General features: G+C 33.1%; 1 protein-coding gene and 1 long non-coding RNA gene across 2 annotated transcripts; both read right to left on the reverse strand.

Moving 5' to 3' along the window:
- Positions 1-567: 567 nt before the first annotated feature.
- On the reverse strand, positions 568-1,575 carry LOC133037119 (uncharacterized). The gene is made up of 2 exons (XM_061113942.1): positions 1,509-1,575; positions 568-1,451 (listed from the first exon to the last, which is right to left on the reverse strand). The coding sequence occupies exons 1-2, from the start codon at positions 1,573-1,575 to the stop codon at positions 568-570; spliced, it is 951 nt and encodes a 316-aa protein (XP_060969925.1).
- Positions 1,576-18,350: 16,775 nt separating this feature from the next.
- LOC133036553 (uncharacterized) lies at positions 18,351-18,698 on the reverse strand. Its single transcript, XR_009687155.1, has 2 exons — positions 18,611-18,698; positions 18,351-18,513 (listed from the first exon to the last, which is right to left on the reverse strand). It is a non-coding gene; the product is annotated as an uncharacterized LOC133036553 (long non-coding RNA).
- Between the last annotated feature and the right edge of the window lie 806 nt (positions 18,699-19,504).

The raw sequence follows: 19,504 nt of genomic DNA on the forward strand, positions 1-19,504 counted from the left end.
ATCTTTGTTAGGGGTGAGCATAAAATCTAGAAAATAAAAAAAATCGTTCAAACTGACCTACCGAACACCATTGGAATTGAAACCGACGAAATTGAAAACCGAAAAAACCGTTAACGGTTAAAACCGCCATTGAACGGTCGATTTTTTTTTGGATAATAAAACGACCAAAAAAACCAAAACCGATCGTTATACATATACATATTAATTTATTAATTTTTTTTTTGCATGTATTATAGTTACTAATATTATATAAAAATAATATATTATTTTTTTATTAATATTAAAGTTATAAGAATAAGATAATTAGTTTTTGAACAATTAATTTATATGTTTGTAGTTGTAAAATGTAGAATAATGTAGTTATACAATAAATTGGATAATTTTTTTTTTTTAAAAAAAGTTCGATTTGGGTGGTTTAAACCGACCAAACCGAGGTTCAAAACGGTCGATTTTAAGATAGGTTCTGGATTGGTCGGTCGGTTTTCAAATTGCACCAATCCAGACCAAAAATCCTAATTTTGGATTTTTATATAGAAAAAAACCGACCAAATCGACCGATGCTCAGCCCTAATCTTTGTCTTTGTAGGCAAGCAACAAAGTTCTTTCTTCTCCACCTTTGTCGACTTTGACAAAATTGGCTCTTTCTTCGACCCTCCTTGATCTACATTTGGAGGCATAATGACCGTACTTGTTGCAATTGTAGCACATGATGTGAGATTTGTCACTCCTTGACAATAAGTTGCCTCTTGCGCACCCTCTTGGTGCTTGTGAATTTCGACTTTGTTCTCCAATGTTGAAATTATTGTTATTATAGTCACCCCTTCCTTCTCTTCGTTGTCCTCGACCACGTCTACGTTCACTTCTTTGGTCACGTCCTCTTCCTTTTTGATCTTTACCGTTGTTAGAATTTTCTTCTTCCAAGGTGAGCTTTAGTAATTGCTCCATTTTCTCATTTCCCTTCTTTTTCCTTTTTGGTTTCTCCTCATAGGCTTGTAAAGAACCCATGAGTTGTTCAATATTCATGGGTTCTAAATCTTTATTCTCTTCAATAATTGTAGCAATGTACTCAAAAGTTGGACTCACAGTATGCAGAATTTTTTCTATAACCTTTACTTCATTAATTTCTTCGCCATTTTTTCTTAACTGATTGACAATTGATAATGCTCTAGTGAAATAATTAGAAATTGATTCAGTATCTTCCATAAATAAAGTTTCAAAATCACATCTCAGAGCTTGAAGACGGATCTTTTTCACTTGCTCCGCTCCTTTGTTGCAAGCTTGAAGCTTCTCCCACGCTTCTTTGGCCGTCGTTGCATTTGAGATCTTCTCGAACGCATCTTCATTCACTACTTGATAGATGAGGTAGAGAGCTTTCTTGTCCCTCTTTCTTGAATCCCCTAACGCATCTCGTTGAGCTTGGGAAAGAGCAACATCGTCATGCTCCTTATCACCTTTCTCAACAATATCTCATTCATATTGAGCTCCTAGTAGCGCCTTAATCTTAATACTCCAATTGTCATAGTTGCTCTTAGTGAGCATTAGAATTTGGAAAGGGATCATTCGTCCACTTGCCATTTTTCTTTACAAACTTGGCTCTGGTACCACTTTGTTGGAAAATAAGAACTTTGGAGAGAATACTTGAATTGAAGAAACTATATTTTATATCTCAACTTGTGTGATTTGTGACTTGGTACAAAATGATAGGATTACATATCTATTTATTGGACTATATGGACAAATCTAGAAACATTATTAAATGTCTAGCTTCTGCGTTGTTCTACATAGTTCTCTCTACTAACACAAGTGAAAGATAATTCTAGAAAATTCAAGAGTACTTAAACAAACAAGAAACTCTAGGCACTTTAGTAATTATAAGAATAGTCTAGAAACTTTAGTAGCAACAAGAAAATTTTAGAAATTAACTATATTTAATCAAGTTTAATATTTCAACATCTCTTTAATTTTACTATCTATACAATTCAAATTCATACACTTTTTTTCATTTATACACAAATTTTAATTTAGCCAAATACCATAAATTGCACCTGCCAACATATTTTTATGAACATAATATAATTTTTATGACACATTAATTTATATTTTTTTTTATTTTCAAAATTATATATTTATTTTTTAAAACTTATTTGTTTTTTAATGATAAAAAAAGAGAAATTACCCTATATACTATTTTTTATTATTATTTTTTTAAATTTACGGTTTGGGTTTTTAAAGTGGTTTCTTTGGTGGTTTCCATGTGAGTTGCTATACGATTTTTAGTTGCCATTTAGGTTGCTCTTGCAATATTGGTTTTTATGTAGAATTTCATAAAAATACAAAAAAAAAATATTTTAAAGTGTAAGAATAAAAAAACCTCTAAAAATATATTATTTTAATGTGAAAATACTAAATAAAATAAGGAGAAATATACTAACATGTAAATTATACATTTTAATGAGCGGTGAAGGGGAGGACGAAACGTAAAAAATTATTTCCTAAATGAAACCAAATCAAAATTGAAATTAATGAGCAATGAGCAATGAGGTGTCTACCGATTTGCTTTTTGTAATCATGAATGATTGCAGTTAAATAAAGTTTGATGATTTTATTCAAAAAAAAAAAATTGAAATTAATGAGCAGTGAAGGGGAAATCACCATCTATCTCGTTTCTAAAAACAACTATTCAAATTAATTTTAGAAAATAATAATAATAATTAAAATTAAAAATTAATAAATTAATTATTAATATCATATTATTTTTTTAAAATAAATATATCATTAAATATTATCATAATATGTATAAAGTTTTAATTGTATATAAGCAGTCTTATAATAAGTGTATACACCTTACATCATAATAATCACAAGATCTATAATCAATGGTAAAAAAAAGTTTCCTATCAGTAGGTAACTTTTGCTAGCTCTTACCATAATCTTACCCCATATATATAGAGATAAGTTGAGAAATAACTCTTTTTTGTATCCATTAATCAAAAATACACTCATATTTTATTAAAATATACCCACTTTTATGAATGGGTTGCCTAATATATCCCTACCCTCCACTTAAGTGTAGCACATGATTTACATTAATCTAAGGGGTATAATAGGAACATCTTAAAGAATATGGAAATGAAGGTAAAAATATAAACAAATAAAGTAAAGTGGATATACAATGTAATTTTCTTGAAGAATACCACTTTCTTTTATACATATATATAGAGAAACTTACAAATACTGATTTTTTTCTCCTATCTTTACAAAAGTACTGCCACACGGCAGAAATTTCTTTTTTATTGTCTTGGTCAATGTTTTTTTTTCTTTTATACTGTAAACACCAAAAAAAAAAATGAGGCATTCATTTTCCACATCCACGGACAGAACCACTACAAGAACACTAGAACAATTGGAAAACAACCATTAATTTCGGTGAGATTAAGAAAAAAAATACAATGAAATCGACGTCAAATAAATAATCATGGCAAAACAACTGTAAAACAACACTAAAACAAATCAAACAAAAGAAAGGAAAACACGATTAAAAAAAAGTAAAAAAATGTTCTGCACATCCTCAATACCGAATGCAATAACAGTTATATTTGTAATCTCAATCTTAAAAAATAGAACAAAAAAATTACTAAAACAATACAAAGATAAATGTAAAAAAATAAGCAGATATAACTACTTAGAAAAACAATAAGCAGATATACATATATTATATTCTCACTTAGAAAACTTAAAAGAACTACACATCTTAAAAAAATAAATTATAAAAAACAACCGTAAAATAACACTAAAACAAATAAAAAATAAAAAATAAATACAGTATACTGCAATATAAAACTTATAAAAATACACCGTAAAAAAATAAATTTTATCATAATATTTATGTAAAGAAACAATAAAAGTCTAGAAAACAATAAATTTCCTTATATATACACACCTATATGTACCCATCCACCCTATAGTAAAGTCTAGAAAACTGCTTTGGGCCATTTTGATAAGAGCACCAAGATTGATATGGGTTTCACAAATTAGGCTTGGACTGAATGAATTGTATTGGGCCTGTTTCATGACTGCTAGTGAAAAATTACATTTTCCACAAACAAAAAAAATTACATTACTTACTTCTTTTAGCTTGATACCTTTAATTTTTATTCCCTCTTTCAAAATCTATCACTTTAGGATAATTTTTATTTTCTCTAATCAAAATTTTGTTTCAACTTTCCCACAAACCTACACATCCATCTACAAAGAATACACATGTTTGAAATTATTTATACTAGTGTGAGTGTGTGAGAATAATTTAGGTACAATACTCATAATTAGAGGTATATTTAAATTAAATTATATTTGAAGATAAATTTAGTTAACATTAAAAAAAATAGTATTCTTCAACTTCTCCCAAAAAAAAAAAAAAATCCTATTTTATAACAAAAACAATTTATTACAAATATACAATAAATATTTCGTAAAAGATACTTACAAATATATAAATAATTCTTACAAACGTGTAAAAATTGTTGAGTAAGTACACTCCAACAATTATATTTACAATTATATTCAGGTGTAAATAAATTCGGAATAATTTACAATGCTAAAAATAAAGTTAAAAATTTTTTGTACACGCGACTATTTTTTCTTGTACGCGTAGTAATTAACTGTTTAAATTTTATTTTCGGCATTTTAATTTATTCTAAATTTTTTAAAAATTTATAAATTGTCTTAAATAACTATAATGTACTCTATTATGAGAAAAAATTAGATTAAAAAACTTTTTTTAAATATCAAAACAGATAAAAAATCTACCAAAATATCCATTTATGGGTGTAGGTTTGTATACAAATATTTAAAAATTGTTTACAAACATGTAAAAGTTATTTACAAATTTGTAATTTGTATTTTTTTAACAAAATTCATACTTCTATAAATAAAATTTGTATTTTTAATATTTTTTTAGTATTTGGGTATTTTGAAAATTCCCGTTGCTCAATCAACTTGATTGGTTTGTGACCCGTTTGTTACCACCTTCATTATACAAAATACATTTGTTAAAACTAAACAATTGAAAACGATTTTTTTTTTTACTTAATAAATTAATGAAGAAGATTATGGTCTCTGTGACCCCGAGTGACAGTTAATGGTCCTTGTGACTCTATACTATGATTGATCTTTGTGTGTTGTTTGTGTTCATGGCTACGATGATGGTGGATAGTACTGTTGATGAAATTGTGCAATTGACTGACAAGTTAGGAATGGAGCAAGAAGAGGATTGGGAGGTGAATGAAGAACAAGTGACTGAGTTTGGAGAGAAGTCATTGATTGAAAAAATTGTTTCGAAACAAAGTATGAGTTTGGGGCTGTTCCGAACTATTTTTACCAGGATGTGGAAATCAGTGGGGGAATGGAAAGTGAAGATTATGGATGAAAATAATAAGCATAATTACTTTGGAGTATCATTTAATAGTAGAAGTGATGCTAAAAGAATACTTGAGAAGCAACCTTGGCTGTTTAATGGGGGAGTGTTGGTATTGGAAGAATGGCCGGAGAGTGGACATTGGCGAGATGCGAGGTTGGATAAGGTTTCTCTCTGGGTTAAGATGAGGGGTTTTCCTCTTAAAGCTTTGACAGTTAACAATGTTAAGCGATTAGGTAGTATGGCGGGGGATGTTAAAGATATCTTTTGGAATAATCCTCAACAGATCTTCCTGAATGGCTATGTTCGTGTAAAGATTGGCTTTCCGATCATGAGTGAGATTTTCGTTGGGCGATACATTCCGGTGGATGGTGGTAAAAGGTGGGTGCAATTTAAATTTGATAAGTTACCACTTCTCTGTTTTAAGTGTGGCCATTGGGAACATGATCAATTGGGGTGTGATAAGACAATGGTAATGGAGGTTAATTTAACAGGCGACCAGGTTCTGAAATATGGAGTATGGTTAAGAGAGGATGATCCGATTCCCAATTGTTTTGTAGCTAATGCCCAAGCTCTGGCCCGACAACGTAAAGATTGTTTAGATGAGCTTGTTGGAAGGCCAATGGCGGAGGAGGATCGACGAAAGGAGTTGAGCAGGATGGCGGAGGGGGAAGCAAGTCAGGCCACGGGCTCCACGTCCGAACGGTTTCTTCGGACGCAGCAGTTACAGGAAGAAGTGGTTATAGGAGTGAGTCGTGGGAAGGAACTCCTTGGTCAGGCTGTTGTTAATAAGTCAAAGAATACAATAGACTTTGTAAAGGAAATGGGCCTTGTGAATAATGGGCCAGAATCCATTAAAAGTCCACATGGAAGTAATGCTGCACAAGATGGGTTTATTAGTGTTGGGCTGAAGGGTTCTGGGCCTAGTAATCAACAAAAGGTTATCCCTGAGACTAATGCACAGAAACAATTTCGTGAGAAGGTGAATAAAGAGAAGGGGGTTCGAAGTTGTGGGATTGATCAGGATGAAGATAACTCAGCAGCTGATAATGAAGGGGAGAGGCGAAAGAGGAAGTGTGGGAGGAATACTATTGATTCTGGTCAAACAGAGGGCTGTGTGGAAGGGGAAACTTTGGTGGCTGAGGCGACGGCGGGGAGTTTTGTACCGGGGAGTGGGGTTGAGATTTGTGGAGAGAATCAACAGAGTAATGGGAGAAGAAAACGTGTGTCTATTAAAAATAAAGCACGAGGCAAGGCCAAGATGGGAGGAAGTCATTCGGCTATGCACATTTCTGAGTTGCAAGCGGCTCCAGTAGAGGGTATGGTCGTATTCACAGCGGGTCTGACCGAGCCAATGGAGGGAGATAGAGTTTCTGCTAATGATTATGAGGTAGGTGTTTCTAGTTCTATGGATTTACCTGCTTCTTGTGTTGAATTGAAAGCGGCGAGCCTTGATGATCAAGGCCGCCGATCACAATGAAACTTTTAAGCTGGAATGTTCAAGGGATTGGGAACTCTTGGACATTACGTGCCTTGCAATCCCATGTGCGTGATATTGGTCCAGATATTATTTTCTTAGCTGAAAGTAAATTAACTCGGGATCAAGCTGAGCGTGTTTGTAGTGTTCTGAATTATGGGAATTTGTGGACGGTTGATAGAGTGGGGATGAGTGGAGGTTTATTATTAATGTGGAGAACTGATATCACATTGCAAGTTTTGTCTAGCTCACCTGGGCATATTCTTGCTACTGTGGCCGGAGTTGGGTTCTCACCGTGGTATTTTACTGGGTTTTACGGTAATCCTGATGCAAGCCAACGGAGGTTCTCGTGGCAACTTCTGCGTGATTTAAGAAAGGAAGTTTGGGGGCCATGGCTGTGTATTGGGGATTTCAACGAAATTGTAAGTCTATCTGAAAAAATTGGTGGCCGAGATAGACTACTAGGGGTTATGGATGGCTTTAGAGAGGTCATAGATTATTGCCGGTTCATTGATTTTAGTTCTTGTAAGTATGAGCTGACTTGGTGTAATGAACATAGTAATTCTAGGGTCATGGAGAGGTTGGATAGAGGGTTATGTACAGAGGAGTGGTTGCCTCAATTTGAAGGGGCGGACATTTCACTTCTTGATTGGTGGGAGTCGGATCATCGTGCGTTAGTAGTTGATATGCCGGTGAGGGTGGACGGAGCTAAGTGTGGTAAATCCAAACGTAAAACTCGATTTCACTTTGAGGAAGCGTGGTGTCAAGAAGAAGAGTGTGTGAAGATTGTTGATCGAGTGTGGAAAGATAGTAATGGAAGGGGTCGGCGTGCTGCTATTCGGTGCAAAATTAATAAATGTGGAAAGGCATTTCATGGTTGGAATAAGAAAAAGAAACGTGAATTAAATACTGAGATTGAGAAGACTAAGAAAGTTCTTCATGAACTCACTATGCAACAACAACCGGGTGTGTGGGAGATGATTCAAAAAGAGGAGGATAAATTAAATGGTTTGCTTGAGAAGGATGAGCAATATTGGAGACAGCGGAGTCGGGCACTTTGGTTGCAATGGGGGGATAGAAATACGAAGTACTTTCATCACAAAGCATCCTCTCACCGAAAGAAGAATGAAATTAAAGGACTTCAAGATCATATGGGCATTTTGCAAGATGATAAGGTGTTGGTATGTAAGATAGTGGAGGATTATTATACAAGGTTATTCACTAGCTCAGAGGTTAATGAGGATGTATTTCAGGAGGTTATTGGGGTGATACAACCAAAGGTGACTTCAGCTATGAATGATGGTTTAATGGCTGATTTCACAGAGGAAGAAATTGTGGGAGCAGTGAAGGAAATGAATCCTACTAAGGCACCGGGTGCGGATGGACTCCCCGCACTTTTTTATCAGAAATTCTGGTCTAAACTTAAGGAAGATGTTATTGCTGTATGTTTGAATGTGCTGAATTATGGGGCTGATTTGAAGTGTCTTTATGATACGGTTGTAGCATTGATCCCGAAAGTTGATAAGCCGCAAAGAGTTGAGGAGTTTAGACCTATTAGTTTATGCAATGTGATCTACAAGATTGTTTCAAAATGCTTGGCTAATAGGATGAGGTCCACTCTTGGTCATGTAGTTTCCGATTCTCAAAGTGTGTTTGTAAAGGGGCGGCTTATCCATGATAATGCTATTGTGGGGTATGAGAGTTTACATGTGATGAGGAAAAATCGTTTTCGGAATGGAACGAAAGTTGCTTTGAAGTTGGATATGGCGAAGGCATATGATCGGGTAGAATGACGGTTTTTGGAGGCTATGATGGTGAAGTTGGGGTATAATGCGGGTTGGGTCAGTAAGATTATGGCTTGTCTTTCATCGGTCCAGTTTTCATTCATCATAAACGGTGAAATCCAGGGGCGTGTCATTCCACAACGGGGTATTCGGCAAGGTGATCCCCTCTCTCCATTTCTTTTTCTGTTGTGTGCTGAAGCTTTCTCTTGTCTTATTCAGCATGCTGAACAGCGAGGGCGGGTTCATGGGGTTAAGTTTGGACGGCAAGGACTGACTGTCTCGCATCTCTTTTTTGCGGATGATAGTTTGGTATTTTTAGAAGCTGTTGAAAATGAATGTAGGTGGTTCAAGGAGCTCCTGGAAAAATATTCTATCGCCTCGGGACAGTTGGTTAATTTTCATAAATCTGAAATGTGCTTTGGGCGCAATGTTTCTTCTCCGGTTAAGGCTCAATTGGCACTTTAATGGGTGTTAAAGTTGTGGATAATTATGAGAAATATCTTGGGCTACCTTCTTTTGTTGGGAGAACGAAGAAACAACACTTTGAGTTTATCAAGAATAGGGTGTGGAATAAATTGAAGGGGTGGAAAGGTTCTTTTTTTTTCTGCTGCTGGGAAAGAAGTCCTTATTAAGGCCATTGTTCAAGCTATTCCAACATACACAATGAGTTGTTTTCGTCTACCAAAGAAGACGATTAATAGTATTCATAGTATGGCTGCGAGATTTTGGTGGGGTTCATCGGAAAAGGATGCAAAGATTCATTGGTGCAAATGGTCCGTTTTGTGTAAAAATAAGGAGCAAGGTGGCTTAGGATTCCGAGATTTGGGTTTATTTAATCAAGCTCTCCTTGCTAAGCAAATTTGGAGATGTATAAGATTTCCAAATTCTTTGTGTAGCAAGGTCTTGAAAGCTAGTTACTATCCTCATAGTGGAGTATTGGAGGCGAAATGTGGGAATCATGCTTCCTTTGTATGGCGAAGTTTGGTTTGGGAAAAAAGATTATTCAGAAAGGCTATCGGTGGCGAATTGGTAATGGAAACTCGGTTCGGGCTATAGAAGACCCTTGGCTACCTCGGCCCCTCACTTTTAAAATATATGACAAACCGCCTTTACCAGAACAACTTTATGTCATTGATTTGAAGAAACCCAATGGAGCTTGGGATGAGGAGTTTATTAGAGCTGTCTTTAATCCAACAGATGCGGATCTCATTCTACGAATGCCTGCATCGGAGTGGGATATTGAGGATAAAATCTTATGGCACTATAGTAACAATAGGGAGTACTCGGTCTGTAGTGGTTATCGAATGGCGGCTGCCTTGCAGGTACGAGATGTACAGTCGGATACTGAATCAACTGAGAAATGGTGGAAGTTTCTTTGGAAGCTCAAAATTCCCCCAAAGGTAAAGCATTTTGTTTGGAAGATGGCTCACTCTTGGATTCCAACTAATGCGGCTCTTGCTCACCGAAACATTCAAGTTGAGCCTTACTGTAGTCGATGCTCTAATGGTGCATATGAGAATGTTTTTCATGCACTTTGGAGCTGTAGGGTGAACCGTGAGGTTTGGACTTCTACTGGGTTCTATGGGAAAATTCAGAAGCTGGAAGGGAGGATGTGTTAGCCTTTCTTATGCGCATCTCGGCCACTTTTACTAAGGAAGAATTTGAATTTTTCCTGGTTCTTTCATGGAATCTCTGGTATGTTCGCAACTCTGTTAATCATGGGGGTCAAAAACCTCAGGCTAGTGCTATTTTGGAATGGTGCAGTAAGTTTATCAGCGAGTTTCGTCACAGTAATGCACCTAAGAGAGATCGGGTCTGTAGGGAGAATGCTCGTTGGATACCACCAGCAACGGATGTCTTCAAAGTTAATGTAGATGCTGGTGTGAAACAGGGAGCAGGCGTAGCTAGTACCAACTTGGTTGTGCGTGACCACTCCGGAACTGTTCAGTTGGCTACTGCGACTGTGATGTTGTAGGAAATGACTCCTCTTCAAGCCGAATTGCAGGCGATTGCAGGTGGGTTACAAGCTGGGTTACAGTGCTCTCTTCCGGCTTTTTATGTGGAATCTGATTGCCTCCAAGCTGTGAATTTAGTGATGCAGGAAGAGGAAGGATGCAGAGATGTTGATGGAGTTGTTGCTCATATTAAAAGTCTAATGCAAAATGTAAGGGTTAGAGGGATTTCATTTGTTTATAGGGAAGCAAATCAGGTTGCTCATGTATTAGCCAATGAAGCTTTGATTAACAAAGCTAGTGCCATTTGGGTTGGGGTTGTACCCCCTTGTGCGAGTCGAGCTGTGAAAACAGATTCGCTTAATCTATTGTATTGATTGTTGTTTGAATGAATTCTGTTTTAAAAAAAAAAAAAAACGATTTTTTTTATTTTTTTTAAAAATAAAAATAATGTATGACACACTCCATTTCCATAAATAAATAAACAATATGCCAAAAGAAAAAAAAAAGAAAATTAATTGTTTTCTCCCCATAATTTGAGTGGTATTGGGGAAAGGAAAGAGCGGTTGGTTAAGCCTAAATTGTTAGGCACGTTTGGTTTAAGTAATAAAAAGTTTAAAAACACGAAATATGAATGAAATAAAATTTAAAAATTAAATTATTATATATATATATTTATATTACATTAAACTTTTTTTTTTTTTTAAGAATAGTAATCTATCAAAAATAGTAAATAAATTATTTTATTAAAATGATGTTGACCTAATACATTAAAATACAATCAAATAAATATACATGAAATAAAAATTAATTCTTTTCCATTCTATTCTATTACTTCCAGCTAAACCCAACTTAAAAAAAATGATTGTAGGTGGTGGCTTATTTATAAATGAATCAAGATATAATTGCTTCTAGTATAAAGTACCTTTGCTCCACAGATGGTTGAACCCATGGGCATAAAAGAAGCTCTAAGCTTTATTAATTTGAAAGGGTGGCCGATTGCAGAGTAAGAAACAGATGGTTAAAATTTAATCTATGGAATTGTTGATTAATGACATTAGAATGACTGTAAATTGTTGTTTTTTTGAGTTGAACAATATTTCTTTAAAAATTTGTAAAATTTTCTTCAAATATGCATTAGCAAGGACTAATTGTTTTGAAGCTGATCGTCCTTATTGTTGGATGATAACTTGATTAAATGAACTAACTTATGCTGCTATTTTTTTTTTCAAAAAACAAAAAAATAATAATAAAGAAATATAATAACTAAAATAGATATTTTTTCTTTATCAAATTCTAAAAGTAATGAATTGAGTGGCCTTATTTAGATGTTCTTGATTTAATATAAAAAAATTGGAAGTAGACTATAAAAAATAATTACTTTTAGTATTAATTTTTTAATTATAATATAAATTTTTTTGTGATTAAATGTGACTTTTAGTCACAATAAATATAATTTGTGATTAAAACATAGTATATTTATTTATAAGTTGTTATTAATTTAATTTTAGTCACAACAAATATTGTAACTAAAAATATGTTTAGTCACAACAAAGTGTAATGTTTATGACTAATACTTTTAATCACGAATCTTTTAGTCACAACACATAAACCAACAATTAGAAAATAGAATTATATGTAAAATTCAAATTCTAACCCTAGTTTCAAGCCATGACATGATCAATAACCTTTTATTTGTAGCCATAGCCATTATAACTCCAACATTAGTCATTATAGGTACCACATGACTTTGAAATATGTGAAGCTCCAATTTGAGAAAAGTGCTCTCTTCAGTAATTAAAGGCATCAAAAGCCCGAAATGCTGGTAACTATTTCCCTAAACATCTTTACCCTTTAAGCTAGTGTGTGTGTGTTTTTTTTTAATTATTATTATTATTTATTTATTATTACTTTTATGAGTAAATTTATACTTTATGAATGTTTGGCTAGGGTTTTTCTTTAGCTCTTTTATAAAGAAAAGCTTTGGCCAAATGTATAATTGCAATTTGAGAGTAGAGTGGAGCTACCATTTGGCAGGCCAGCTAATGAACCATTATCAATTGCTAAGATTAGATGTACGATGTCACAGTTACCTTAATAATTTCTCTCCATAATCTTTTATTGCATTTTAATGAGTATATTTAAATATAATTTTTTTCAAAAAGAAAAAAATCTTTGGAGAGACAATTTTTTTTTTTTAATGATTTACTCCGATTTATTAAACCAATCAAATTACCACTAGGCTACAGCATATATTAACTTTAAAAGTATTATTATTTATTTTATTACTAACTATTTTTCTTTTTTCGAAATAGGACCCTGAGCGGTGGGGTGCCTAAGGCGGCCGCCTTCGTCTTAGCTCAGGGCCAGCCTAGGCAAGTAATTAAAAGGAAAAAAAATCTCTAAAGTTAGCATTTTGTAAACTATTTAAATATTTGCGTATTATATGTGATGATAATAATATATTGGAAGAGTAATTTAATTATTAACATACTATATAATAAAAATTAAGATGCTTCAACGATAGCACTGTTCATACTTCAAACTATCACAAATTTCTAGTATGATCTAAACTCCAATCTTAACTAAATTAACGACCAATAATTCGTTTGGTACATCATGATGTACTGTATTATATTGAATTGTATTAGTATTATTTAATATAGTATTATATTTCACATTAACTTTTATTTATAGATTATGTAAAATTATACTATATTTACCATAAACGCGACTCTAATCTTGATCCTAAACCTGGACCCAGATACCATCTCCAGCCCCAGGCTACTAACCCTAACCTAGACCCCATCCCTAGACCTTGACCTCGAACTTTTGCACCCTGGTCCGGGTTGGATCCGAGGTCTGAGTTCTGAGGTTTGGGGTCCGGGACCAATTCTAGATCTGGGGTCCAGGTTAGGGTTCTGGACTAGGTCCGGGTATGGGTCTGGGTCTGGGTGTTGGTTTTCATGGTTCAAATTGGAGTAGAAAGCGGAAACAGTTTATGAAAAATATTTATAAACATTAAACCTATACTGCGTGATGAGATTAGTACACCTATTGATGCATATCAGGGTATCCTTGATTCTTTTTGTATTAAAAAATGATCATCCATTCTTACTATAGATCTTGGCAAGAACTCACACCATAGATCTTCTAGATCAGTCTCAACACTCATGACAAGTATGAGTTTGTGTAAGAATATTTTAGGATGATTATTTAATATCACAACATGTACTCAACTCATGAGACACTGTGATATATGATAGAGAGAGAGAGAGAGAGAGAGAGAGAGAGAGAGAGAGAGAGAGAGAGAGAGAGAGAGAGAGAGAGAGAGAGAGAGAGAGAGAGAGGCAACTCAATTTTTCTGCTTCATGAAAAATTATATCATTTAGGTCAAACCTATAATGATGTATTTGTAGCCTTCTATTTAATCCCAATAAATAAAGATAAATTAATTATTTATTTAAATTCAAATTCAAATAAATAATTATCTAAAAAATAGGTTTATCATTATTTATTTTAATCATTTAATAATAAATAACTTATTCTATAAACTATTTAATTAAATAATTATTTATTTCGAATTATTTATATGATAAAATAATTAAAAAAAATCTTGCATTTAAATTAAACACCCTACACCTATGACTATCCATGTTGGGAAACACAACCTAGCAGATTGATTTATTTTTTGTTAAAACTAATATTTAACATAATATTAATTACTTATAACATGCAATTCACATACAGAGCTTAGAAAACACTTTTAGAATGTTATGCAGCAGAATATTTTATCCAGTTCAGCGATCTAATCCTTGTTTCTTTCTGTTGCAAAGTAATACTAATCACCGAACCTAAATCTTCTTAGAACCTGATATTACCACCAATTTTTTTTCACAATCTTCCTCAGTAATCCAAGTATTGTAATAGAACTGTGTGAGAAAGTATTACAACACTAGTATTTCAAAATTTAGAGAGAGAATCTAAGGAGAGAGTGGCGACTAGGTTAGAAAGTATTGACTGAGATTTTTGGCAACTAATTGATGAGAGCTGTTTAATGATCAAAACAGATTTAATGCGAATATTTTTACGTGGTTGGCTCATTAATGAGCCTTAATTCACGAGTCACTGCTATTAATATAGTAGTTTTTCTTACAGAAGATGGTTTACACTATTTTTTCCGACCCTTTCTTTAGAAAATAGTTGGAGTATTTATAGCTTCTTAAAGAGAGAAAAAAGGTATCACTATCGTCGCAAGTGTTAAAGCATGGTTTGCACAAGTTTCCAAATTCGAATAATAGTGTATGTATGTATGTATGGTAAGTTGCATAGGTTTTAGCTAGGTGTCTGGTAAGATAAGCCCTTAACCTTTCCTCATTGATGTGATAGTTCATTATGCATCCGTCGTAAAGCTCATAGATTAGAGTATAATTACCGAGTAATGGGTTTAATACCTCTAACATGACTTTTTAGATCCATTCACAGATGATTTCCCCATGTCGTATTTGATGCGCCTATACAATTTACATCTGGGACCTAATGACTGGCCCTAGAGGCTTTACCTAGCTCCTGGAGATGAACAAAATTCCTTGACAGTAGGGTGTGGTTGAAGCTTCCGAAGGGGCCTCCCGAACATGACTATCGAATTTAGATAAATTCTCTGAGGAAATTTATCTTAAGTATTTCTTGCCCTTAAGACCTACTTGCCACCTCGCTGACCTCGGGACTACCACGTATATTGGAAAAAAGAGGGGCAACATTTACTCTCCAAGATTCCCTATGCAAAAGATTAGAAAATGCAAAAGATTCTCTATGCATCAACTGTTGAGAGTCTAATGTATTGTCAGGTATGTACGCATCCAGATATAGCGTACATTGTTAAGATGTTAGACAGATATTTAAGCAACTCTTATATAGACCATTGGATAGCAGCTAAGAGGGTCATGAGGTATCTTTAAAGAGTAAAAGATTACATGCTCACATACAGGAAGTCATATCATTTGGAGGTCGTAGGGTATTCTGATTCTAATTTTGTTGGATGCCAAGATTGCATGAGGTCTACATCAAGCTACATTTTTCTGTTAGTTCGAGGAGCTATATCCTGGAGAAGTGTCAAACAGATACTAATATCTAGCTTCTTCCACTATGACAACAGAATTTGTAGCATCTTATGAGACATCAAATTAGGGAATATGACTGAGAAACTTTGTCACTAGGCTGCGTATTTTAAAGAATGTAGAAAGACCACTCAAGTTATTTTGTGACAATAATTAAGCAATGCTATATTCCAATAACAATAGGGACTCATCCAAGTCAAATCATATTGATATAAAGTTCCTAGTTGTGAAAGAAAAAGTACAGAGTGGATAGATATTCATAGAGCACATTGGGACAAATTCCATAATAGTATATCTGCTCACGAAAATATTACCACCTAAGTGTTGGGTTTTGTGCCCTAAATAAAATTCATTTCAATATAATCAGTTTTACTTATTAATAAAGATCAGAAATAACATTTTATGTTGCATGGTTCACATGATTTATTTCATGATTATATGCATATAATGTATGAATTCTATTTAAGTCTAGAACATATGAATTTGTTAATGATTATAGTGTTGTCAGCACAGTGGAATATAATCTTAATTATATGTTCGAAAGTTTATTTCCTGATTTGTCAGTTCACTGGATTTAGACTGGCATGATATAATCATCGATAGGTATTCTTACACCTTGGATAAGTGTTATGTCCTTTCCAGGGCATTGGCAAAGTTTACCAGTATCGGATGTATGGAGTATACTTCGGAAGGGACCGATATTGAACTTTGATTAGATATATTAAAATTTACAGTAATATCTATTCAATTCAATATCACCCATTGATCCTAGATCAAATGATCTTAATCCTGATATGGTTAGGTTCGATCTCAAGAGTATTATACATGTTCTTTGATTTGTTAGTTAAGCCTACTTTTGGGTCAGGGTGATACGTATATTTTGGGAACATGATAGTATAATTGAGTGGGAGCGCTAACATAAATATGGAATATATAACTTCTATAGGAATTTAGAAGTGAAACGATAATATCCTTCGAGCTTGGCTAAACAGAAATAAATAGTTGAGATCTCATTTCACTTCGCTGAAATATCATTTATACGGAGCTAAGTGTTTTAAGGATAAAATACATTGAAGGTGTAACGGTAATTTAGTCCCTATTCAATGTAGATCATCTATTAGAGGGTCATTGATCAAATTAGGATTATAACAATGGATAATTAATAGCGTATCTATATCGTGGAACATATAGAGCGTTCTATATGACTGAGAGTGTAATTCCAAGTTCTAAGTGTGGATTCAATAAGGAATTAATAAGTTAGGGAATTTACTTGGTAAATTCGGTTCGGCTTATTGGAAGCTCGGTTATATAGGCCCATGGTCCCCATACTAGTTGAGACCATACTGCTTGTAAGAATCAGTTAATTGATTTTGATTAATCAATTATAATTCTAAAAATTAGACTATGTCTAGTTTATGAATTTTCACTAAGCAAGGGCAAAATTGTAAGAAAAGAGATTCTAGGTTTTATTTGTTAATTAAGAGACTTTATATGTCTAATTAATAAATATATAAATGACAATATTATTTAATAATTAATTTTTAGTTATTAAATAATTAGAATTGGCATTTAAATGGTTGAATTTAAAAATTAGCATTTTTGAGAAAATGAGATGCAGAAATGATAAAACAGCGAAATTGCATAAGTGAGGCCCAATATCCAAAGCCCATGGCCGGACACACTTAATGGCTTTTATCATTTATTTTTTCATTATTTTAATGCCAAATAATTCTAACCTAAACCTAGATGGTTACCTATAAATAGATAGTGATGGCTCACACTTAAAGTTGATGAAATTTCTTGTCTTCAGAAAGTTGAGCCTCCTATTCTTTTCTCTATAGGCCGAACCACTTCCCTTCTCTTTTCTTCTCTAAATTTTCGAACCTTGAGTGAATGAGTGAGTGCCCACACACATCAAGTGGTATCTCAATCATAGTGTGGAAGATTGTGAAGAATCCAATCAACAAGAAGGAGAATCAGCATCAAGGAAGGAGAGAAAGAGATCCAAGTTCAGATCTTGGTGATCACTACTACAAAAAGGGGTATTTTTTGTCGTTTTATAAGTGACATATAAAGATTTTGCGTCGGTCTACAGAACCGACGTATAATCCGTAGACGTAAATAGTATTTTATTTGCGTCGTTTTTAAAAAGACGCAAAATACAATTTTCGTCATTTGAAAACCGACGCTAAATAATTACTTTTCTATTTTATTTTAAGCGTCGCTTAAAAAATGACGCTAAATGTTTCATGGCATTTTAAAACTGTCACAAAAAACTTATTCCGTCGGTTTAAAAATGTCATATCTATTACAGAAATATTTTTTTTTTACTTATTGCGTCACTTATAAAATGAAGCACAAATATAATTAAGGGAAAATTGCAAATTTTTCATGCAATTTTCCCCACCTGTATTATCAAATTTTAGAATAACTCTATATAATATAGTAAATACATAATACAAAAAAAATTAAAATAACATTTCAAAAACTTATATAAAATTAGTAATCGATTCTATTAACTAATCACACAATACCAAAATTGTTAATAAAATCGATTCTAAAACTTAAATTCCATGTATATTGTAAACTAAATATAAACTAATAATATATGCAAAAGATAACAATAATCATAAAACTTGTTACTCATGTATTATAAGAAAAGTGTAGTAACCTTAAGTACTTAATCTATAATCAAAGGCTTCACAAATTCGGCCCACTCATCCCGTACGACATTGATCTCCTCGTTACTATAGGGAGCATCTAACTTGAACTGTAAAACAAAAGATAAAAAAACATTAATAATTATATTAAAAGTATATATAATTAAAATACAAACAAAATAAAGAAGAGTAGTTATTCATGTTTACATGATTTTTCAAAAAACTTGCAGGATTAACAACTGTCATGAAACTCTGGATAATCTTCATAACATAATAACCACATTGTACTCCATCCATTTCTTTGTCGACACGTGTATTGGTTGATTTTTACTGGACCCTTGTTTCGTATATTTTTTTCGATCCTGTATATGTCCACAGCACTAAACAAAAAAGAAATTAATTAATGAATTGCTTTGTAACATAATCTAAATTTAAAAAATTATAACTTACTTTTGGGTACATTTCATAATATCAGTTCAGATAAAGTCATGCGTCGAGTCAAGATATGCAACACTTTGAGTATTGGCATGAATCATAATTGTTATGGTAAATTTTCATAACACTATTTTGGTCTTATGAAAAGTGTTTTTTCTTGTAGTGATACTAATCCTACTGAAATTTTTTACTGAAATTTCGGCAGCATAACATCTATAATTCGGACGTTCCCGAAAATTTTAAACATGCAATTAATCTATTAAAACATCCACAATAATACAAACAAACAAAACTATAATTAACAGTACAAATATTACCACCCATCCGACCGCAGTCATGCAATTCCAAATTACTTCACTATGGATGAATATCTAGGATATTCAAACTCTTCTAGGATTTACAAAATATAAAAAAATAAAGTTTGAGTAGCTTACCAATTCCAAGCTAGCGTTCAAGCAATTTCTGCGAAAGATACTACCACAATTGAAAAGCTGCATTGTGAATAAAAGTACTCTTAATTCAACCAACTAGTGTTAATATCAATAATTATAAAACTTATATCGTATGTATGATAACCAAAAGTGGTAACCTTGTACTTAATCACTCATCTATAAAAGAAAATATAAAAAACATTAATTAAAATAACAATATGACCAATATATCAAA

Source organism: Cannabis sativa, chromosome 4, assembly GCF_029168945.1.
Source record: "Cannabis sativa cultivar Pink pepper isolate KNU-18-1 chromosome 4, ASM2916894v1, whole genome shotgun sequence".
NCBI classification, from domain to species: domain Eukaryota; kingdom Viridiplantae; phylum Streptophyta; class Magnoliopsida; order Rosales; family Cannabaceae; genus Cannabis; species Cannabis sativa.